Here is a 23,791-nt window from a genome sequence, read left to right on the forward strand (position 1 = left end):
AAGCTTCCATCAATGAAGCTATGAGTCGCCTAGGTAACGACAACTTCAGAGTCAGATGAATATTGCTAGCAGCCATGCACAGTATCAGCTTGAGACTCAGGACAGAGCGAAAGGCGCTGCATCTTAATCGTGTTGTAACCAACACAAGCTGAAAGAGTAAATGTTCTGCAAATTACAGCGTGTGGAAAATCCATATAAAAGGAGGAAGCAAGACAAGAGAAATAATCTGCTACTTATTGAAAGTTTCTGGTCCCATTCTGATGTAACCTAGTGCTAAACTACGGTTTACCGTTATGGTTTGAAGTTCACCAGTTTCAACTAACCATAGTTGAGTTTGTCCTGGTTTAGACATAACACTTAACTGTGATTAGTGTAAAACAGAAGTAAGTGCATTTGAACTGCTCTTCCCAATCACACAGGAAGGACAGAAGGGGGACAGGAAAGACTACAAACACAAGGCTTACTATGGGCTCATTCCTATAATGATAAACCATGTCTGACGAAGCCACTGTCTTTACTATCTCAGTTGTCAGTAGTATGGTAATCTGAATGTATACCACCACCCTGCTATCAGATTAAAACGTTGATCAACTTAGGTTGATTATACAGAAAATAATTATACAGAAAATAATTATAAAGCATATGTTTCTTCCTCACCAACACACATTCTTGCTGATTGTATTAAAAAGTGAGGTGAAACATTAAATGTGGCCAAACGACAATCTAAAAGGCTTGTATCAAAGAACTGTACCCACAGTGGTTTTGCAGTAATGACTACACTAGAGGTTTGGCCACTCTTTAGTATAAAGGAGATCAGGGCAAAATACTGCTACATACTGAATCAAATCCCCCCCCCATTAAAAATATCTCAAATACACTGCTAAATTCCACAGACCTAGCCCATTTCAAAACATAAAAAGCAACAAATCAGTTGAACTGAAAAAATATGCTGTTCTAAATAACTGGATTTGCAGCAGTTACAGAGGTAAAAATTATATGCACCAAGAGGTACAAAGCAAGCACACTAGTTTTCTCATGAAAACTTTATCTTCGCCTTTAAAATGCATGGCTAGAACCTAAGAGCCCTCCTGGATCAGACCAAAGGTCATTAAGTCCAGCATCCTGTTCTGACTGTGGCCAACCAGATAAAGCTCCTTAATTAATTTGGTACACCTAAAATGTAAACAAAAAACAAAAAAACCCAACCAACCCCCCAAGCCCCTCAACTATTCAGAAATCCCTTCTGCCAAAATATCAATACTATATGAGGGCCTAACAGAGGATGAGTTTTCATAACATAATAAAAGTTTGGTGCCACCTTTTAAAAGGAGTTTGGCTATTTTGGACACCGTTTGCTAGCATTCAGAATCGGAGCAAGGCACAGGAGGCTTGTGGCTTCGCTTTTGCAAGCATGTTGGCTGGAGAACAAGAATACCACTTCATTTAAAGCATCCAACCATGGCAAGTTACTGTGGCATCAAATTCATCAGTTATGGTTTGGTCAGACAGCTAAAAGAGGGGTTCCCTGCCTGATGCAGCGACAGGGTTGTACAGATTGCAGCACTTATTTGGCATCAACCCACAGCATTATTATTGCTTTAGAGAATGCTGCTGGGACAGCTACAACATAAATGAAAAGGCCACACCATTTACATTACCATGTTTTTGGCACTACGTTAAATACATTTATGGCAACTGCACAGATGATTTTTCAGCCTAACATAAATATTCAGAAATATAATTTACATATTTCAGATGTAGCAGATATCCTAATCTTAATTATTGGGGATGAAATGACTCACTAGAATCAGCAAGATTCAATTCTGCCAAACATGGCTGGCCTTACCAGCCACTACCCATAATATTTCCAAGCTTGTCTTCACAACTACAATGGCTAGAAGACTTCAACAGACCCATTAATGGGAGCTACTGTCCTCCAGACATGGGAAAGGTAACGGACATTTGGACATTTTCAGAAGGTCAAATTAAGAGGCTGGGAAAAGCATCTATTCAGAGAATGTTAGAAGCAATAAATACATTTTTATAAGTTATGCAATGGAGTGCAAAAAAAGATAAATGTTGTGCCAGTGAACACATAAAAGTATAGATGCTTGCCAGGCTGATTAGTCACAGTTAGGGCTGTGTATACTTTATGCTGGTAAAAGGTTTGTGCCAAGATAATGCAAGATCTGCACCCTGCATAAATTCTGTTTGCTCACTCTGCTTAAATGTCTGCTAATCTTAGATAGTAGCAGGAAACTCTTCAGTACAATAAAGCTTCACCCTGTGACCATTAGAAGCCCTGCCCTGGAAACCCTACCCTGCCTCATCTGTTTTGTTTGTTGTTGTTTTAATTTTTACCAGGCACTACCCACAATATTTCCAAGTTTATCTTCCCAGCCACAAAGACTAGAAATTATCAGGCTACTGAATTCTGGACCCAATACCAGTTTCTGTGCCTGCACAGTGCAAACACCAGCTACATTCAGCCTTTGCTAAAGCACTTTTAGATAGGCTAGCTGAGACAGGTACCTCCTGCACACAGCAATTTCTTGACAATTGCTACTGTCTGTAAGATAGAAAATCAATTAAGAATGCCATTTTGGACACAAGTTTCCTTGTGTCAGTACTGAATGCATAAAGGGCAAGGAAGGGATGCAAGACTCTGAACACTTAACTCCTTGTTTATTTTGTGATGTGACAAACTGAAAGCAAGCTTGTTTGAATGCTTTGCCATTTGAGCAATTGTGTGTATTTCTAACTGTGTAAAATTAAAGTTAACACTGTTACCTTGTGACTTGTTCTTGGCTATAAACACCAGCCAAGGAGATATCAAATATGTTCATGAACCTCAACTGCCTGTGTAACAATCATTTCAAGAGGCTACTTTATGTGCATGGACTAAAAGTAAAAATAAAATAACTACTGTATGTTCCTAACATTGAGTTTCTGGATTGCCAATTGACAAAACTTATTTGACATAATGTGAGGTATGGAAGGAATATCAGAGAGATGAAATTCAGTGTTTCTTATGAAGATAACCATGCATGGCAAGAAACTGACTATTCCTACCTTATGCCTCCCTTAGGGGAGCGTTTCCCAACCTGGTGGCCTCTAGATACTTGGACTATAATAGTTCCATCATTCCTGACTTGGGTCAAGCTGGTGGGAACTGATGGGAGTTGTGGCCCAACATATCTGGAGTGCACCAGTTATCAACCATATCAGACTATTATGACAGCTCCAAAAATATGTAATGCATCGGCTTAAAGCATATCATTCACACGTTATATGTTTCCAGGGAGAAACACTAGTGTAACAGGGTAATCACTGCATAATGTGTGATGCTGCCCCAAATGTTCAGTTGAGAAGCATGTAACAGCATCCTAAGCAGTGTTTCCGAACCTGGTGCCCTCCATATATTTAAAGCTCCCATCAGTCCCAGCTTGCATAACCACTGGTGGGCACCCAGTTGGGGAAGGCTGATCTTAAAGCGCCCCAACTCCAATAATACCTTACTGGGTTGGGAATTTTTCTTCATTAAAACTTTAAACATCTGATAGTTCTATACATATTCCCTGCTCCATTGCTTTTTCCTCTGGTGGTATGTCTATTAAATCATAAGCTTTCAGGCAGCAACACTCTTAAAAAAATGTGTGTGCTTTGTAAGATTCAGATGCCTGATAAAATACTATTCCTGGTCCTTGCACTGAAGAAGAAAATAGATTCCTAGCATCAGACTGCAGATACACAGCCAAATAAACAGTTCTCCAACTCTGTCTAGTCTCTTGATAATTCCGACCATCCACCCAATAAATTGAACCAGGATAATCTATAAATGGAGATCCCAAGTTAACTGTGGGAAGCAAAGAAGAAAACCCTTTGTCATAGAGTTATGAAAGTGTATTTTAGACAATCTCTGGTAGGGGCACCATGTCACTCACTCCCCCCCTTTGCTGTAAGTAGCATCATTCTCTGGGATATGAAACAAAGACTGTGTTCAAATGAAGTGCAGAATCCACTACATGTTATATTCATCAAACTGAAACCCAAGTGCTTCATTGTTCTTGACAAGTCTACCTTGCCACTAACAAATAAGAACTCCAAACCTAAGGATTAGCTTGTTGTTGTTGTTGTTCCAAGGTGGGTTACAATAATAAAAGCACAATGTTTAAAAACAGCTTAAAACAACTTAAAATTACAGAATAACCTGGGTCCTAAAAATACATCAAGTGTCAAAACCCAGTGTATAGAGGTGCACCTTTTTAAGTTCAGGAATTTGCATCAGAGAGAGGAGTTGCTGATACATTACAGCAAAGGCAACTCAGAAGATATTAAAAAGCAAGCCTTATAAAGAGGTTTAAAGGAATTTGAAAAAGCAGAGTGTGAATGGCAGTAGATATGGCAACAGACATACAATTACCCCAAGAAAGGGAAATTGGAGAGAATGAAAGATGAGGAAGCAGAGTCAGCCTATCAGCATTTCCACTCTCTCTAAAGAAAACAATATCATTTCAGTGCCACTGATGATCAAGTTCCAATAGATTCAAGTGTCAGGATTCACAAGGCACTGCAACTCAATGCCGTCCTTCCTCCCACTCCACCCCCATCCCCACAGCAACAAAACACACAGAGGAGGGGGAAAGGGTGTTCCATTTTTTTAGGGTTAACATTTGCGCTTTTTTAACCCTTAAGGCCTTAACAAGCAAATAATAATAATAATTCAAAGAAAGGCACTCAAATATTTTAAAGGCAGAAAAGCATGCTTAACATAACCAAGATAAACAGGAAGAAAAGGGAGGGAAGGGACTAGCTCCAACAATCTGAGCTCTCTTACATCTGCCAAAATATTCTTTTATTCTCTCAGCATGTGTCCAATTATGTTACTAACAGATGGGGATCCTGACACTTTGATCTAGTAGTATATTTGACGAAGAGGAGAAAATAGGACTCCTATCCGACATGACCCCATTCAAATGCCAATATTCTTACTGCAGGCTGTTCCCTATTCAAAGCTACTAAACAAATGAATAGTTAGAAACTAGGGGATTAAATGGTTGAAAGAGGAAATAACATCTAAATGACTCATTAGTCAAGATGGCCTGAAAATCGGCTTTTCAAATACATACTACTTTAGACTGGGTTGGGATTAAGGTTCAAGATACTAAGAGAATTTAGTTTAACATGTTAATAAGCAGCAATCTACAGCCACCCTGAGTTTTGAGTGAACAAGAGAACGGAGGGGTACACATTTTTTAAGTAGATCACACCCCCAATTTAGATGGCGTATTCATTATTTAATCAGTTATCTAGAAAAGCAGCAAGGCTTATTGCTCATAGATAATAGTGGCAGAACAGAGAGTAATAGCTGGTCTTAATACAATGGGAAAGTATTGCTCCATGGATAAGAGCTTACTATGAGTACAGCTAGTCAAGAAAAAAACCAGAGTCCTTTGCTTTTAAGGAAGTTCTCCTTGCACTATAATATAGCTGCAGCCTTTGCCAAGCTCAACTCTGGCATATTTTCCCTTCACCAGTCCACTTGGAATGGCGACCTTTAACATTGGAAACTGTTACAATTATTTAATTTCACTATACAGCCAGACATCAGCGAAGTTGCTGAAAACATTTGTAGACTATTGCTTAAAAATCGCTGAAAGCCACATGCTAAGTGAACAAGAATGAATATTTCATTCAACTGCAACAATTAATCTGGATACATTTTCAAATGAAAGAAACGAAACAAAGAAATTCATATCAAATTTGCAAATTGTGAACAAGGGAAATGAGTAAAACTTGCTTTTCAATAATGGTATTCAGTGACTTGATGAGTTAGTACTGTTAACTCATGCTACAATTATGTGATATGCCATCTAATTCAATGATTGCTAAAAAGATCCCATGCATGGCATATAATGTGATAGAAAAATATTAAATTTCATACCCCTGTGTTTAATAGATTGAGTGTAGATACTGATGCAACACTGCCAGAACTTTCATCCTAATGAGAAAAACAGAAGTAAATCCTTAGAGAAACAATTGACAGTCATTAATATACAGCAACATGCATGCAAACTTTATGTTCTTCTTTACAGTTTATATGGACCACCAGTGCGTACTGCTTTTTCAAGCATGCTCATGTTCAATTCCAATGCAGATTGAGATTGAGGCATTGGGCAGATTTAAGACATATACCCATACTCTACATTAAAAGCTAAAATTCAAAGCTTCCATCAAAAAAATCACTGAGAGTTTAAGACACAGATTGTATAATATGTAAAGAGGACAAAAATAATAATCCGTTACGGCCTTCATAGCCAAGTCATGCCCTGGCCAGCAGTCTTCAGATCTTCTCAATTAGAAAGGCCCACTCTAAATGATTAGCATCTGTGGAAACATACATTTGGCTTCTCTCTGGTATTTTTGATAAGCTTATATGTAAATTCTACTAGTTTTAAATCTTTTTAGTGAGGTGCATATGTTTTGGATAGCTAAAATGAATGGTTCCACGAGGACTAAGCAGGGAAAAAAGTCGACAGGAAATGATTTGGATGTTTAAATTCAGATCTATCTTAGCATTCATTTCTGTTTATGAAGCATTTGGCACAGCAGTAAAGATGCATCAAGGGACCAATGTCCTAAACTAGCAGAGCAATTCAAACCTCCTTTGGGCTAGACTGGCAGGGGCTGGATTGGGCAAATGCACCTCCACCCAAATCAAACCCCTCCCAACAGTGCTGCTGGTCTCTTATCAGCCTTCCACTGCCTCTGGAGTGAAAGCAGCGGAGCTCCCCTTCCCAGGAGTGGGGAAGGGGCTGGGCTGGCCAGGATAAATTACCAGATTTCCCTGTGTATAAGACAAAGCTTTCATATTAAAATTAAAAAGGTTTTCAAATTAAAATTAATTCTTAAAAATTGGGAGTCGTCTTATACACGGATAGTGCAGAGGGGGACATGCGACTGGTGGCCGCATGCAGTACATTACAATCAGCGATTCAATGGGTGGTTGGATGGTGCAGCAAGGTCTGCTGGCGATTGGCGGCTGCTGGCAGAAGCGGGCAGGCGATCAGTGGGTTCGTAGAGGCGTTTGTTTGGCAGCGACGGTCAGGCGGGTGAACGATCGTTGGCACCCCCCCCATAGAAGCTCAACAACTCTGGGCAATCGCCCCCCATTTCCTCAATTTAGAGTCCCCCAAAATAGGGGTTGTGTTATACACACAAAAATACGGTATATCCCAAGCCATCCCTGCTGATGCCACATAGTGGCCTTGGGCCCCATTTGGGCCTGGTCACTGCTCCAGCTCCAGTCTGGCACAGCAATCTGCCTGCTCGCCCCCATGTGCAGCACAGCTGCAGGTGCAGTGGTGGTCTTGCCACTCCATAAAACCCCTTTCATGCCAGGGAGGAGTTTAGATTGCTCCCTACATACCATATTTTTTGCTCTATAAGACTCACTTTTTCCCTCCTAAAAAGTAAGGGGAAATGTGTGTGCGTCTTATGGAGCGAATGCAGGCTGCGCAGCTATCCCAGAAGCCAGAACAGCAAAAGGGATTGCTGCTTTCACTGTGTAGCAATCCCTCTTGCTGTTCTGGCTTCTGAGATTCAGAATATTTTTTTTCTTGTTTTCCTCTTCCAAAAACTAGGTGTGTCTTGAGGTCTGGTGCGTCTTATAGAGCAAAAAATACAGTAACTAACACAAAAACAGACTTCGTCATACCTGAAGCAGTACTGAAAAGGCTGTACAAATTGACTAATATTATGTCTTCACGTATCAGGAGGGGCAGAAACAGGGACTACTGAGAATAAGATGTAAACCCTGCCAAACTAATAGCAAGGTGACCAAACGTATACTTCAAACCTAGAGAGGTTCGCCATGCCAGAAAAAGCGAATGACCTCAGTATGAACACTGGATGGCAAATCAACTAAGAGCCTTCTAGGGCCCAGCAAATTTCTCCCTAGTTCCATTTGTCCTTGGGAGATCTAGTGACAGATCGGCCACCCACTATGGCAACATTATTCCAGAAAGTCTATGAACATGGGATAGGTAGTTTAACTAAGATACCAGGAATCTTGATAGCAAAAGCTCACGCGCCAAGCGCACCAAGTTATCTAGGAATCTTTTCCCATAACCTTGGAAACACCTCTCTGATGGAATAAACATTTCCCCACATTGTGTCAGTGTCGTAGTAGGTTGTATTAGCAAGCAAGGAACTTCGTTAACTGGTTTAACATACTTAGTTGATGGTTTAACATACCTTCGCTGATCTTCATTGTTTGCGAGCAATAAACTATGCTCATTTATGGTTAACAGATGTTACAGACTACCGTAGGTCATAGGATCAATATGAATGTTCCAAACAATTTAACTGAAAAGTGTCAGTTAACATCACCTTTGCGGAGCTATTTTAGACACTCCATGGAGCTTGGACACAAAGACCGAGTTTTTCTTTAAATAGCAAGCCAATGTGTCCTTATCATATTGCTTTTTAGAAATACCACTATTCAATAAACTAAAGCTCAAACCACCCTTGGACACCCTGCAGTGTTAGAAACTGAGCTATGAAAGCTAGGAGCCAAATAGCACCTTAAATTTAGGTTATGGGCGCAACAATGGAATGTCCAGGTGCGCTTTTTTATAACAAGAATACAAAGCTGAAAATGAACTACAGCTAAAATACTATGTTCGTTTTTCACATGGTCTAGTCCTTCCCCTGCCCACCCCCCTAATATTCTTAAGAGGGTCTCTTCTGCAGTCTTCTGAGAGGAGCTAGAACTGGGGAGGGAGAAAAGGGTCCTCCTTTCCTTCCACTCTGCGGTTTTAATCTGAAATCTCAGGGTGCAGTATTGTGTCCAGAGCTCAGAAACTGCTTCTGCTAATGAAATTCCCTGTCGCAAAATGCACTGAGAACAATGGAAGTTTCGAACACTGACAGACACCCTGTCCAATTTCCTATGACTAGTACCATTCAGCTGCTTTTAAACCAATTTCTAAGGAAGCCTGACACTCTAGAGATTGCTAAAGAACTTTAAAATTTCATACACATGTATAGTGAGAGATTACCAGGACAGTGAGAGAAATAAAAGGAAGTGGTGAGCAAAAAGGAGAGAAAAGTCAAGCTTATTTTTTTTTAAAAAAGGAAGTAACATTGCTGATTTTAGGAGCTGCAATTATTCTCATCCCAAACAAAAACTGCTAATGAGGCACTTTAAAGAATGCAGTCTATCACATAAGTTTTTCAGATAGAGGAAAAAACGAAATTTCGCTATTCATCACATATTTCAATCCATGCTGATACCATGACAAGTATTTAGAAGTAAGTGGTTGTATGCAGAAGAAGAAAAATGTATTCTTTTTTTCTACCAGATAATATACTGATTATTTTTTAAAAGGGCACAATCCTATGGACACTGGGAGGGATCTGAGCCCATAAAAATTTCCAGATCTTCCTCTCTGCAGGCAAAGAGAGACTACATTGTTACAATCAATGAAATCACTGATGCTGTTACTCTTCTGCCTTCGGTTCTCTGGCAGCAGGAGTACGTATGTATTTCAAGGCAGTGTCAGGGAAGCAAAGTGTGCTATACTTGATGTCAGGGGACTGCCATCGCAACAGGGGAGGGGGCAGGAGAATACAGAGAGCCTCCAACGCTGCTGAGGGAGCAGCTCCTCGTCCAGCAGCGAGGGAAGCCACACCTCCAGTGGAGCAGAGCGGGAAGTGGATAGCCAGGCGAGGGGAGGGCTCAAAGATGTGACTGAGAGCCCAAGCGCCTCACCTAGCCCAGCTGGCCAGGAAACAGACATGCCGTTTCTGTCACCCAGCTTGCGCAGAGGGGTGAAACGTAAGGAGGGGAGGCGGAGATTTGGGGTGTCTAAGTTCTTATGTTGGGGGAGAAACCGGAAGGGGCCACTACCGGATTCTGCAAGTGACTGAGACGGACATGAACTTTGGGGTTCTGCACTGTAAATAGTTTGCACCAATAAAACCTGTGAAAGACAGGTCGGAGTCCTGTCTGGTTACTCATGAGCAACCACTTCCAGACCTGACATTTGTCATCAGGGCCATCTTAAGTATATGTGGCACCGGGGTGCAAAGATCCGCCCGGCGCCCCTAGGGTGTCCAAAGTTGTTGACTTTTTTAAGGGAGAGAACCGCCAAAGTTGTTCACCTTTTTTAAAAGAAATAGTTGTTTACCTTTAGAAGGGTTGTGGGGCATATGAAGGTGGGTGCAGGTTCCATGCTGGGGGGGGGGGAGAATGTCGGGTGCCACAGTCGCAGCGCTGTACACCCGCTGCCTCCCCCCCTGCATGGCGGCTAACTGTTTTGGCCGCACGTGTAGCACGCGTAGTGTGGGCGCTGTACGACACATCCTGTTGCGTGTGCCAAGCTGAAGGCTCCTTTGTTGGCTTTTCCGCTGTCGGTGCACGCTCCCAGTGCCGCCCAACATGAGGTGCCAGCGCAGAACGATGGGGAATGCAAGTGGCAGCGGAGGAAAAATCTCTAGATGGGATCCACGCACTCCTATTCGTCAGGTTTTGTTGCTGCCGTCGGCAGATCCCACCTGGAGATGTTTCCTCTGCTGCTGCTTGCATTCCCTGTCGTTCTGCGCTGTCACCCACCTTAGGCAGCTCGGTGCATGCAACAGGATGTGTCATGCAGTGCCCACATTATACGGTGCTCTGGGCACGGTGCCGAAACAGTTAGCCGCCATGTAGCTGGAGCAAGAGCCGACAGCCAAGCAGAGCAGAGCCCGCTGGAGCGCCACAAGCGGCTTCGTGAGAGTTTGGGGCCGAGTGTTGGAGTCTGGGAAAGAGCCGCCCGCAGCAGAAGACTCTGTGGTGCTCCGACAGGCTCTGCTCTGCTGTTAGCAGCTCTTCCCCGGACTCCAACACTTGGCCCCGGACTCTCAGCCTGGTGCCCCTGAGAACCCAGCGCCCGGGTGCCGTGCACCCCTAGTGCCAATGGTTAAGACGGCCTTGCTTGACATGTTGCTGGAGTGAGGGAAAACCAATGGGAAGCAAAGTTTTTAAAAGATGAAAGATACAGGGGGAAGGAAAATGCAGATTGCAGATTACACACACACACACACACACACACACACTTATTTTGCTCTGCTGGCGCAGGCTTGGCAGTTCTTCCACCTTTGCTCCTCCCTACCCAACCGTAGGATTGCTCTGCCTGATTCTTCAGTGGAGATCAAAATAGCTGCTTAGTCTCATGCAAATAGTGAGTGATACAGATGTTCCACTGGGATTGCATTATTATTTTCTTTGAACAACCTTTCTGACATTATTGCAAACTGTTCTTTGTTTTAAAAATTGTCATGCAGCACAGATGAGGAAAGGAGAACAGACGAAATAAAAGGAGGAAGTGGGAATGGAGAAGTGATCAAAACTAATTTCATAGCACCCTGGACCCTGACCATTATCCTGAAGCAAAGCAACTGAAACATGACCAGACCTCTGATATAACTAATTTTTCTGTAGCTTTGCTTGTAAACTTACAAGAGTCCAAATCATAAACAGTGTAACCCTAAGGATGCCTTTTTGGAAGTAAGTTCTGTTGACTTCACTGGGGATTACTACCAAGTAAGTGTACCTAGGAATGCAGCCTTAGTCAATGGTAATATGCTTTTTACCCTCACTGACAGCTACAGTACTCTACAGGAAATCATTCACATTCCACAGAAGTGTTCTGCATTTTGATTTACTATTTTCTAAACACCAAACTATTTCTAGAAGTCAGCTGAATGCTTTCCCAGAAACCCTGGAAGTCTCAATGAGTCTGGATTGAAAGAGAATACGGTAAGTTACATAAGAGCAATTTCTCTGCCTCCAAAAGCAACGACTTTTGAGTTCGTTGTCATTGTGATAAACCACTTTCTAACTATACAAAGCATAAGATACTCTTTTAAGCCATGCATTCAGAAAATGTAATACTCCTGTTTAAAGAAAATATTAGAACAAAAGGAACAATATGCAAGTTAAAACATAAAACTTATGTATTATTTGCTGTTTTTAAGTACAAAAAATGCATTTCACATTTATGGTGCAGAAAAAAATGTTACTACTGCTTTTATTTTTTTTTACCAATGACAGTATAAAGCCACATGTGTTGTGCCAGAGATTTAAAAATCCAATTAACAAAATCCATCACAATGATAAATACATCCAACTTCAATATCTGAAATATTAACTTCTACGACTAAAGCACTTCTGCATGTAAGTTAATTTCATAGTGTCTGTATTCAGCTTCAGCTTTTAATTTTAGAATATCTTACTATATATAGATTTACTAGATTTAGGGTTCAAGTGCAAGGTAACAGTAAATGGCTTGTTTATTCACAGAGAAATGAGACCATAGTATGAATAACGTATTGAGGTTAAAACTTCAAACGAAGTTATTAAAAATGGATGATGGGAAAATGGTTCAGAGTAAGATTCAAGTAAAATCTTCTGGCTTTTTCACAAGTGAAGATGCACTTTACCAATTGCTTTTATTCAGAATTTTTTTTTTAAGAACAAAATGAACATCTACAACAGCATAACCATTGCTTTTAACAACCTAGCAGCTGAAAGCAAGTTGCACGTCTCAATGGTATGCATCCAATACTCAGTTGTTTAACTGTCAGATTTGCCTTAGTGTTGTATGGAAAGTAACACAGCAACACTGGGTCAAAAGTTGAAACACTGACTGGCAGTAGAGATTAAAAACATGAATTTCATTCTCTCCATTACTGAAGTTCTATGCAAAGGTAAGAGACACCTTGCTTGAGCACAATAATGGATTATCTTCCTTTCAGGAATTACAGACAAAGGATTGTATCCAACACTGTCTGAACACAAGTGGGACATCCACTTCCACAACAGAACTTCAATTTCCTCTCCTCCGCCTACAATCCCATGCTTACCCCCAAAATTTGCTACCAGTCACTCTGATGTCACAATGACATCAGGTGATGGACACATCTCAAAGTGCAGTGCTGAAGCACCTGACAATCAACTAGTTGTTGAGGGCTTTGGAACCTCTGGCCCACAGGCCAGATTTGCCCCACCATATCTTCCCATTTGGGCTGTAGAGTCTTACACAGCAATGATCCGCCTTACCAGGGCAGCTGGGCATGGGTTGGTCAAAACAGCCTTGTGGGCCAAAAGGGAAGCCCTGGTGGGCCAAATCAGTCCCACAAGCAGATACTCACTACACCAGGACAGAGGAACAATTTTTGTCAACGCTGCAACCACTAAGTCATGAAGCACTGAATGAACATGGGTATTTGTGCCAAGAGCTTGCATGTGTGAATGGGATATCACAGGCAACAGCGAATAAAACCCATAGAGCAAGGGGTGCTGGACACCAATTCCCATCAACCCCAGCCAGCACGGCCAAAAGTAAGAGACCATGGGAGCTGGGAGTCCAGTGAAATCTGAAAGGGCATGTAGTTTAAAGCCTACATGTAAAAAACTTGCCCCCATTTAGCACAGAGAGAGAGTGAGGGAGTTAATAGTTGCTTTTCTGGGTAAGAATGAACCGTAATGCAAAATCTCTAAGATGAAATACTGTAAATAACAAAGCCATATTTTTGGCTTCCTTCCAGACTGGGATCAGGAAGTTGTCAAGGGCTCTAGGTTTCATGAGAGCCAACTCATAGCTCATCAGTATCATCCACCAAACCCATATGAGAAATCTTGCATTTCTTGTGTGTCCTCTAACTGCTGCTGCAAGGTTAAGCTCACAATTAAACTGCAGTTAAATTTACTGGTTAGCCATTTTATCTTGCACTGCACTGCTGTTTTATTGTTTTGGTAGTTTTGTAATATTTGTAGCAATACCAGCCAGCCAGTGAAGTGTGAGTTACAAGTTTCATAAACAAGCAGACTACTTGAGTTCTGCAACTTGTTCAGCTGCAAATTATGAATATTTAGGACTACCAAACACACACCACAGATATTTACTTCAGCCTAATAACAACCAGCGTACACATCTACAAAATTCCAGACAAAGTACTTAACAGTCCAATCCCATCCAAAAACCCACTTTGTTCAATGGGATTTGATTCAAGATGACTATAAATGTACCTAGTCTCTAAACCAATACTGTTCTGCAGCGCAAAAAGTATAGATTTTGGATTATGTTTCTAGGTTGCATAAAGACTATGAGTGTCACACTCAGAAGGGGCAACATATTTGATTACAATGGGTCCAAGTATAACTAACGTTGAATAGCATCCTCTGTTCTAGCAACTAGCTAAGATGCATGTTGTTTCAGGAAATATATTTATTTCAGAATAGGAAAACTAATTTAAAGCTATTCTTTTCTTGCAGATTTAAATTACTTTGATTTAATATATTCTACCAATAGATCTCTTCAATGGACTACATTCACACAAGCAACTACCAAGCAACAACTGTGCAATTATTTGTACATTTATGCAAGAACTACCCTATCTATTTAAACTTAAATTGAAGCCATAATTTGAACCCCTGCCACATCATTTTATGACTCATCTAATCCAAATTAGTTGTTCCCCACCTCCACAGATACAGAAAGTTTATTATTCTTATGCATGCAGACTAAATTATTTTTTGGGTTCTGAGTAAACTATTCAACTGCAAGTGACTGCCACAAAGCACTAGCAACTTCTGTTTACATTTCCATCCATTTGTTAAGGCAAACATATACTCAAAACTATTCTTGAAAAGTTTCAGCTGCAGTTTCTTTTAATTGTTTTAGGCAGTGCCTTTTTCTGGAGGTACACAAACCCCTAAACATTTTGTGAATCTAAGTTTGGCCTTATTCAGGGACAGTATTTCAACATGAGTGGGAAAATGAGAGTACCCCTAAACATTTTCTTTTAGAATAAAAGCACAGGTTTTAGGTACTGTGGGAACTCTTCAGAGCAGGGTAAAAATGATTATCTTACTATATAATGTTTTTGTAAGGGAAAAAGTGGCCCTGCTGCAAGTCACACGGCAACAGCAGGCAGATTCAGGCAGCAAAGCAGGCAGGCTGAGGGTGTGAGTGGGCTGAACAGCACAGCGAGCAGGCAGGTAGCCCGGGAAGACCTTTCCATGCTCCTTGTGTCACCACCCGGCACCCAACCTTTCCTTTGCACCCACAACAGGGGTCTGAATGTGCAAGCAGCCCAGCTGAGCAAGCAGGCAGGTCTTCCCATGCTCCCCACCCTTGCTGCTGCTGCTGCTGCCACCACCACCCACAATTCACTGAAACCTCCCCACTCCACATCCCCAGATAACTTGCTCCAATCTCAAGATCCCACTGCTACCTGCAGAGAAAAGGGAAGAGAAGAAGAGAACTCTCCTCTTCACCCCGGGCAACCGCACACTTCATTCTGCCGGTGTCACAAAGCATGGGGAGAAAGACTTTCTCCTCTTCATTCCCCTCTCCTCTGCAAGGGGCAGAGCAGCAGGATCTTGAGATTGAGGTGATCTGTGGAAGGGTGGGGAGGAGAGAGTTTCCAGCAGACTGTGGGGGAGAGGAGAGTTTGGGGCAAACCATGGGAGTTTGGGGAGAGGAAGATTGGGGAATGGGGTGGCAGGTGGGGAGCTGAAGTAGCTGTGAGGGGTCTGGGAGGGCTGAAGGACCTGTGAGGGACAGTGGGGTTGGCAGGGTAGGCAAGCAACACTAGCAGGAGTGGAAGTCCCTAGTAAATAAATTAACATTAAGCAGGACTACCTTACAGAAGTCTGCTCTATGAAATTCCAAGGACAAAATGGGAAAAGATTTGCATATCATTTTACAGATGCTCACCTGCTGAATTATCTTGGAGTCTTTCTGTACATTTTCTTTCGGTGGGACTTTTCCAAACAACTTCCAGCCAGGAGCACTGTGGACAGCAGGTTTGAGTTCCTTTGTCCTTTTAGCAAAGAAGTTCCTGTTAAAAAACGCACAAAGAAGTTTAAAACTGAAGGTGTGTTTGCTGGAGTTGATGTCAATTTCTTAAACCTAAATATCAAGATTAACAATTAATCACAGCTACTTTCTACAGAGTGGGACATAGGTGGCGCTGTGGGTTAAACCACAGAGCCTAGGACTTGCCAATCAGAAGGTCGGCAGTTCGAATCCCCGCGACGGGGTGAGCTCCTGTTGTTCGGTCCCTGCTCCTGCCAACCTAGCAGTTCAAAAGCATGTCAAAGTGCAAGTAGATAAATAGGTACCGCTCCGGCGGGAAGGTAAACGAAGTTTACGTGCGCTGCTCTGGTTCGCCAGAAGCGGCTTAGTCATGCTGGCCACATGACCCGGAAGCTGTACACTGGCTCCCTCGGCCAATAAAGCGAGATGAGCGCCGCAACCCCAGAGTCGGCCACGACTGGACCTAATGGTTAGGGGTCCCTTTACATTTTACTTTCTACAGATTGTTTTTTGGGGTGGGGGGTTAAGGAGATGGAAAGAGACTGCTATGTCAAAACTTATGAAATTATTATTTTTTAAACTTTCCCTTGGTCAGGCCTAGTTAACAGCACAACACTTAGGAGAAGGTAGGTGACTGGGGGCTCCAGGTAAGCTGTGGAGAAGGAGTCAGGACACGACAAGAGAGCATCACATCAACTATCCTGCTCTGCAGCTGCAGCCCACGTCACACCAATGCTACCACGTCAGAGGAGAGAGGTGGGTGGGTGGCCTAGGCAAGCCATGGAAGAACAAGTCTAAGGGGAGAAGAGTATGGCATGCTGTAAGGAAAAGGAGTTGGCAAGAAAACTGACCTAAGTCCCATCTCCTAATATTGAAGTAAGCAGTTACTCTTACTTTTTGGTCCACGTTTGCAAAATAAAAGAAAGAATGGCCTCCCTGTTAAAGATTTCTGATTTATAGCATCTTGCTGAAGGGATGCCCTTTATCATTAGAGTGAAGCCTATTATCATTAAACATAAATAGTGATATTTCAGTGTATTTTTCTTTTTGCTTCAAGGTATACATTCTAGCAGAGAAAGGGCTAGGAAGACATGCACAAGTAAAAAACAAGTACCAGTTTGCCTAACCATATTTAAATAAGAAATACCGTATTTTTGGGACTAGATTCTGAAATTTGATTGTGGTTTCTGTAAGATTTAAAAGTGTGGGCATGGCAGCAAAAATAATCCATGCACAGTCGGGGGGGGTGGACAGGTTCCAGGGAGAAACAGTCATCTAATGTTTGGCAAGTATTTAGCACTTGTATCGACATGAAATTGAGCTTGTGTAATCAATGTTATATGGTTATGTATCTTTAGTTGGCTACCTGGTTCTGCAAGGAAGCATTTATGCCTGATGAGCAATTTCTCATTCTGTGTGAGCAGCAACAGCCTTCCCCCAGAATGTCTAGGAGTGCTTTTTTATAGCAAGAATACAAAGCTGAAAATGAATGAACTGCAGCTAAAATATTATGTTCATTTTTCACAGGGTCTAGTCCTTCCCCTGCCCACCCCCCTAATATTCTTAAGAGGGTCTCTTCTCCAGTCTTCTGAGAGGAGCTAGAATTGGGGAGGCAGAAAGGGGTCCTCCTTTCCTTCCACTGCAGTTTTAATCTGAAATCCTAGGCACAGTATTGCGCCCGGAGCTCAGAAACTGCTCATGCTAATGAAATTCCCAGTCACAAAATGCACCAAGAACAATGGGAGTTTCAAACACTGCTTGCTAGTTATTCACAAGGCTGATGTACAAGTACTAATTTTATGAACTATATTTCCTTTCCAACTGAGAACACAGGGCTGTTCTTCTTGCTTCCTTTTTGTTGGCAAAAAATAGGTAACACGTACAGGATAGTAGCATTAGCCTTCCTTCCATAATTTTCTATTGGAAAGTGAAAATACACATTCCAGTTCTGTGGGAGGAGGACAAATGTTGTAATGCAAAGAAGCAACCACAGCAGAGAAGCCTGCCAAGCAAGTCCATGAGAGAAATATCCCTCACTGCAAAAACCCCTAGACAGTGATGGGAAATCTGTCACCTACACAGAATACAAACGGTAAACCTTGGTGAATCCATCCAATCTCAGCCTAGCTATACAGTCCATATATTTTGTTCAGGGCTGGAAGAGCTAAAGTTGATGCAACAAATGCTGTTCTGCTCTCATGAACATTTTATATTTGAATGGGCTCCAATGATTAAGTAGTTTTGATTTAGCTATTTTAGTGTCTAATAGTAATTTAACTGGCATTTATACTAGGTAGAAAGAGGTGAACCAAGAAAGCATGGGTTTTTTTCACCATCTATGAAAATGCAGGCACACCTTTGCCATTTCTGTAACATCAAAATACCGTCATGGCGTTTAAGAAACTTTCAACTAAAGGTATCCTGCTCTAGCAGACACAGTGTATAACATTTTTAATTTTTTGTAAAAAAAATTGCCACTGCATTGGCACATTAGTCACCCAACTAAGCAAGCAAACCTGCCCGCCCCCCAATATTTCAGGTCCAAATAATGCATTTTGTAGCACCTGTAACAGGGTATCATCACCTATCAAAGTCAACCTGGCCACATAAACAGCAACCAGTTGTGGCATCTCTGCACAGCCTTGGGTGTCAACAGGCCCCTCCCTTTATTTCTCTTGTCACTGGCAGCAGATACGAAGCCAGGGAAGGCGCATGAACATGGGAGGAGGGGGAGGAAAGTGGAAAGGTGAAGAAAGTATGCATAAGCAGCCATTATGGTGCTATATTGCTCTTTCTATGCAGACCAGTACTCCCAGCTGTATCTAAGCTGCCAATCCAGGCACTGGTAAATGGACATAAATCTTGATAGCACAATGGCAACACGAGGCTTATTTTTCCATCTCTGTCGTCACTATCTGCCCTGCCCCAAAGCTTCTAAGCCCCACAACACATATTACTTTGCCACTATGCAGATGAGGCAACATGTTAAACCCTAGAGAACACTCTGCAGGGAGAAAAGCTATGCTTTGGTGGGAAAGAATGACATGTCATGGAGGGGTGAATGAATTGTATTCTGTTTTAAGTGACCAACGTATGAAATATTTAATGCTGCTCCTATTGTAAACTTCTTGCATTCTGTTTTTGTACTGTGTAAGCCATCTTGAGGGGACTATGTTAAAAAAAAAAAAACCAACCCGCTATTTTATAAATGAACAATCAAAATGTACAGGTTGACAATTTCTGCCACATTTAGGTGTTAGTCCCCAGCACCAGGGAACTGCTTACATGTTTGTCGTTAAGAAATCAGTAGAGCAAGTCACATCTAAATCTAACCTGAGTCTTGGTTCCAAAGGTACAAGTATTATGTCACACACACACACACACACACACACAGAAGAAAGTCACCTTTTACACATAATGAAGCTATTTGAACTTTGTTTCACAAAGCTGAAGTAGTTCAGAGTGTTTTATTCTTGCTGTTAACATTGCTTCTGCTCCATCTAATCCAAGGTTTTGGTCCAGAATTAACCTCCCACTCACTTGCCCTGGCAAGCACCTGCAAAGGAACCGTAAAAACCAGGCACTTAAAATGTGCATTAACCTAGGTTAGAATAAATGAGTGAAGCTGAATCTGCAGCTGTGGTTGTGGTTCTCTGTTATAACATTAACTAGCAGGACCAGGTGTGCAGAACCTTTGGCCCTCCAGAGGTTGCAGAACTGCAAATCCTATCATCCCTGACTATTGGCCATGGTTGCTAGGGCTGATGGGAACCATAGTTGAGCAACATCTGGAGGGCCACAGATGCCCCACACCTGTAATGGATCAAAGTCAAGAAGAGGAATAAGCAATGTTATATTTAACAAAACACAGCACTAAACTGCCTGAATGTGCAGTTTAAATGTTATTTTTTCCTAGTTCCCTGGCCTAGTTCTCAGGAAAGTGGTAAGGCTATGTCTGAATGAACAGTTTGAGTGTGTGTGTGTGTGTGTGAGAGAGAGAGAGAGAGAGAGAGAGAGGGAGAGAGAGAGAGAGAGGGAGAGAGAGAGAGAGAGAGAGAGAGAGAGAGAGAGAGACAGACAGACAGACAGACAGACAGACAGACAGACAGACATGGCAGTATGCTTTTCCATGTAATAAATTTGTCCCACAAAGAAATCAAGTATGGGGGTGGGAGAGAGACTGTAGCCTAGCCCTCTCCAACATGCTGACTTTCTATGTAGAGAGAACGACATCATACAGTTGTGGCATGTGGGGCAAGAGGAGAAAATCTCCAAAGACCACAGCAGTTGGGCATCTTCCGGGCAGCTATTGAAGCTGAAGGATAACCTTCAGGAAAAAAGGAAGAAGATGTAGGGAGTTGAGTCTGCTTTATCTGCTGAATTTCCTTCTCCCTCTGGCACTGATACTCTTTAGGTTTGCCAATTAACTTGAAAAGCCCCGGTCTCTCTGCTCCTGCACCTTTAACAACCATAAATTATTTGGGGGGGAGCATGGGTAACATTAATAGGGGGTCATGTTGATTCCCGTGCCCTATGTCACCCAATGAGTGGGTTGTTAGATGTAGAAAAGAAAAAGCAGCTGCCAGCAAGGGTTGGCAATCCTAATTTCACTTAACAGCCTTACAATAGGAATGTTGCAGGTCCATTTGTACCCTCTTAAATGGTGTGTTATTTCTTATTGATGAGGTTATTTCTTCCTCTCTTACTTACTAAGGGCATTTGTACCACGTTCTTCAGTCAGGAAGACTCCTAGAGTGGCTTGCATATACAGTCTGTTTAAATAAGACAGACCCTGCCTGCACTGCAGGCTGACAACCTAAAAGACATAGCATACAAGGGAAAGAGGAAAAAAGCAAACTCAGCTGCCAATTCTTAAAATTTAAAAGTTCTTATAACCAGATGGAAACAGTTCAGGGGCCTTTCAAAAGAGCTGATGGAATGAGTCCTGCTTCTCATCTCACTGAGTTTTCTCATTTTCCAGTTTGCCCCATAAGAGAATTGTCAACACAGCCTTCTCAAAACATAATAAAATGCAATTAACAAAAAAGGGCCACCTGCTTAACAGATGCATTTAGGCAATATGGGTATGCTATCCTGTGGTTAGTTTCAGCCTCATCACTACCTTGGAACTAGACGGCTGTCATTGTCAGAATAGTGGCTCTTACTCCCAGGTTTATCTGTTCACTGAAAGAGACACATGGAGTCTGTCCAACTTAAGCTACCATTCTGCATTACAAGTATCCAACTGGTAACAAATTATTTTATTTCTTTATTTTTAAAAAGATGTATGAACTGCTATTTCACACGAAGAAACAGCAAAGCGGTTTACAATAAAAAATACATAAAACCAAACCAGTGCTTTTTTCTTAAAAAAATGTTTAGGGGTATTCTCATTTTGACTCAAGAAAATCACCATTTTATAGTTCAAATAAGGAAAAATAAACAGAGAAAATGGACAAAAGTACAAAGATTCACAAAATGTTTAGGGGTGTGCGTACCCCTGTGTGTCCCCCAGAAAAAGCACTGCATAAAACCATAGAGTATTTTACCATCACTGGTATTTTACTTTCTATTGTCTAACTCTAAAGGGAAACTTACACTGGTCTTTGTTACATTACTTCTTTAGAACATCAGAGATAAAAGGGAAACACAGGAAGAAGCCTAAAAAGTAGAAACACAGCAGAGAATTCTGTCCCTGCATTCAAACACTATCACCAAGAATTACTTGCAGAGACATTCCGTCAAAGTAAAAAGTGACGAAGAGCTCTTAAGTATGCCCCTAATGCACCTCTAAAGTAATTAAGGTCGAAGCCCTGCCTTTACCAATGCACATCATAAGGAGGCATGGCTGGTTCTTCAGATGAAGTTAAGCTTTATATCACGTTAATAGGCCATCACTGCATCAAAAAACAAAATTTTCATACATAATGAACCCATTTTGCTAAATTTTCCATGCTACCCTGAAAAAGTGGATTCGTGTCCTTAGATATCTGCAATTGTAAGCATGGTATCCAATAGTGTTAAGCAATTTTTATCAGTTTATTCTCCCCACACTCAAGGCTGCCACTTCATCCCCTATACAGTGGTACCTCGGGTTACATACGCTTCAGGTTACAGACTCCGCTAACCCAGAAATATTACCTCGGGTTAAGAACTTTGCTTCAGGATGAGAAAAGAAATTGTGCAGCAGCGGTGCAGCGGCAGCAGGAGGCCCCATTAGGTAAAGCGGTACCTCAGGTTAAGAACAATTTCAAGTTAAGAACGGACCTTCAGAACGAATTAAGTTCTTAACCCAAGGTACCACTGTATCTGCTGCAGCAGGGGGCATGGGGGGGGGGAGAGGGAGAGATGGACAGACAAATTGTGGAAGAAGAGTAAATGAGAGGTGAGCATCACAGGGACAATAAATAGTATATGACATCTTCAGACACTCCCATTGTTGCACTACAGTATCAGCTACAGTCCTATGCATTGCTTCTACTTAACTGCACAGAACTAAAGACACAAATAACTTGCAGATCTAGAGAAACAACTCTCACCAACATGTAACACAGGTGTGGGGAACTTAGATCCAACAGATACCTATCCCCTAACTCCCATCAACCTCAGTCAGCATGGCCAATGGTCAGGATAAAGGGAGTTGTGGTTAAGCGACATCTGGGGGCCACAGGTTCCCCGCACATCCTTTAAAAGTTACACAGAAAATCAAAGTTAGTTTTAAACTAACTAAAGTTTGCAGAGTTGGGGGGATGGGACGACCCAGGGTGGGGAAAACATTCATAGCTCCTACTATTCGCCCCTACACATAAACTGAATTTCTGGCAGGCCAGGGCATTGTCCAGTTGAAACAAAGGTGAAAAGAATACTGTGACAGTAATTCAGCACACAGGTAAGTACTGCCTCCACATATAGGAAAGAGAAACATTTATACCAGGAGAAAGTTTCATCTATGAGCAATACGAATTTAAATTTCAAAACATTTCATTTCGTCTTTGCTACCAGAACTACACTAACAATGGCAATGTTAGTGTACAATCGCAGGGAACCACCAAGAAAATAAATTGTGGCTTTTTGCCTCTATTTGTGTCATTCTAATTTGTTTTAATTGGAACAGAATTAGATTCCCAAAGAACCACAACTACAAGCTAGAGCACAGTGAAACATGCCACTGCACATTATACTACTTCAACATTCAAGTTTAACAACTTCTCAAGTAGGTTATGTGGAGTACTATCCTCATACAAGCCTGTAATTGAATGTGGAAAACAATTTCTCACCCATTCCATTTAAAGCAGGTAAGACTATTTAGAACACATTTCTTTGTATTTCTCTGTTGTCTTAGAGCACTAATAGATATGTTTTTAAAAAGTGAACAATGGGAAATGAAATATTTTGCATGTTGTACTCAGAAGTTCTACCATGTTCGACAGGGTTTGTTCCCTAGTAGGTGTGTTTAGGATTGAAATCATAGTTACAGATTTCACAGTAATACAGGAAAGGTATAATAGCTAGTATAAGAAAAACATATATTTTATATATTATGATATCTTTGTTTGAAACAGTCTTCATAAGATGTCCAAGAAAGCATACTGTAGCTTTTAACACTTATATTTAGCCATTTCTGCTTTTCTTTACTCACTGGTATTTTTTGTCCATAAGCTCAAAATGTCAATGTGCAGCCCTGTGTGATTAATACTGAATGTTCAATAAAAGTATTGAAAAGAAGAAGCTTGATGTCAAATCAGAAAAGTGTAAGCCAATTTAAAAAGTAAAAACACTTGCCCCAATCAGTGCCCACATGGCAGGATACTTTAAGTGCCCCAACAATGAATTTCAGATTTTTAGATATTCAAAATACAATACTTAACCCTCTAGAAATCAAAATACAATGTCATTACTGAGACACAGTTGCCCCAAGCTTC

At 41.5% G+C, this 23,791-nt stretch overlaps 1 protein-coding gene across 4 annotated transcripts in view; it reads right to left on the reverse strand.

Moving 5' to 3' along the window:
• TBC1D12 (TBC1 domain family member 12) overlaps positions 1-23,791 on the reverse strand; it is a 45,577-nt gene that overhangs the window by 16,597 nt on the left and 5,189 nt on the right. For 3 of the 4 annotated variants that reach the window (XM_081912372.1, XM_081912371.1, XM_081912370.1), the window contains exons 2-3: positions 15,768-15,891; positions 5,945-6,001 (exon numbers count right to left, since the gene is read on the reverse strand). In XM_081912372.1, the coding sequence (XP_081768498.1) occupies positions 5,945-6,001; positions 15,768-15,891 (181 nt within the window). The remainder of the gene's footprint in view (positions 1-5,944; positions 6,002-15,767; positions 15,892-23,791) is intronic. The other variant, XM_081912369.1, reaches the window with a different exon arrangement.

The sequence above is a fragment of the Podarcis melisellensis genome (assembly GCF_964234715.1).
Source record: "Podarcis melisellensis genome assembly, chromosome: 5".
In the NCBI taxonomy this organism is placed as follows: domain Eukaryota; kingdom Metazoa; phylum Chordata; class Lepidosauria; order Squamata; family Lacertidae; genus Podarcis; species Podarcis melisellensis.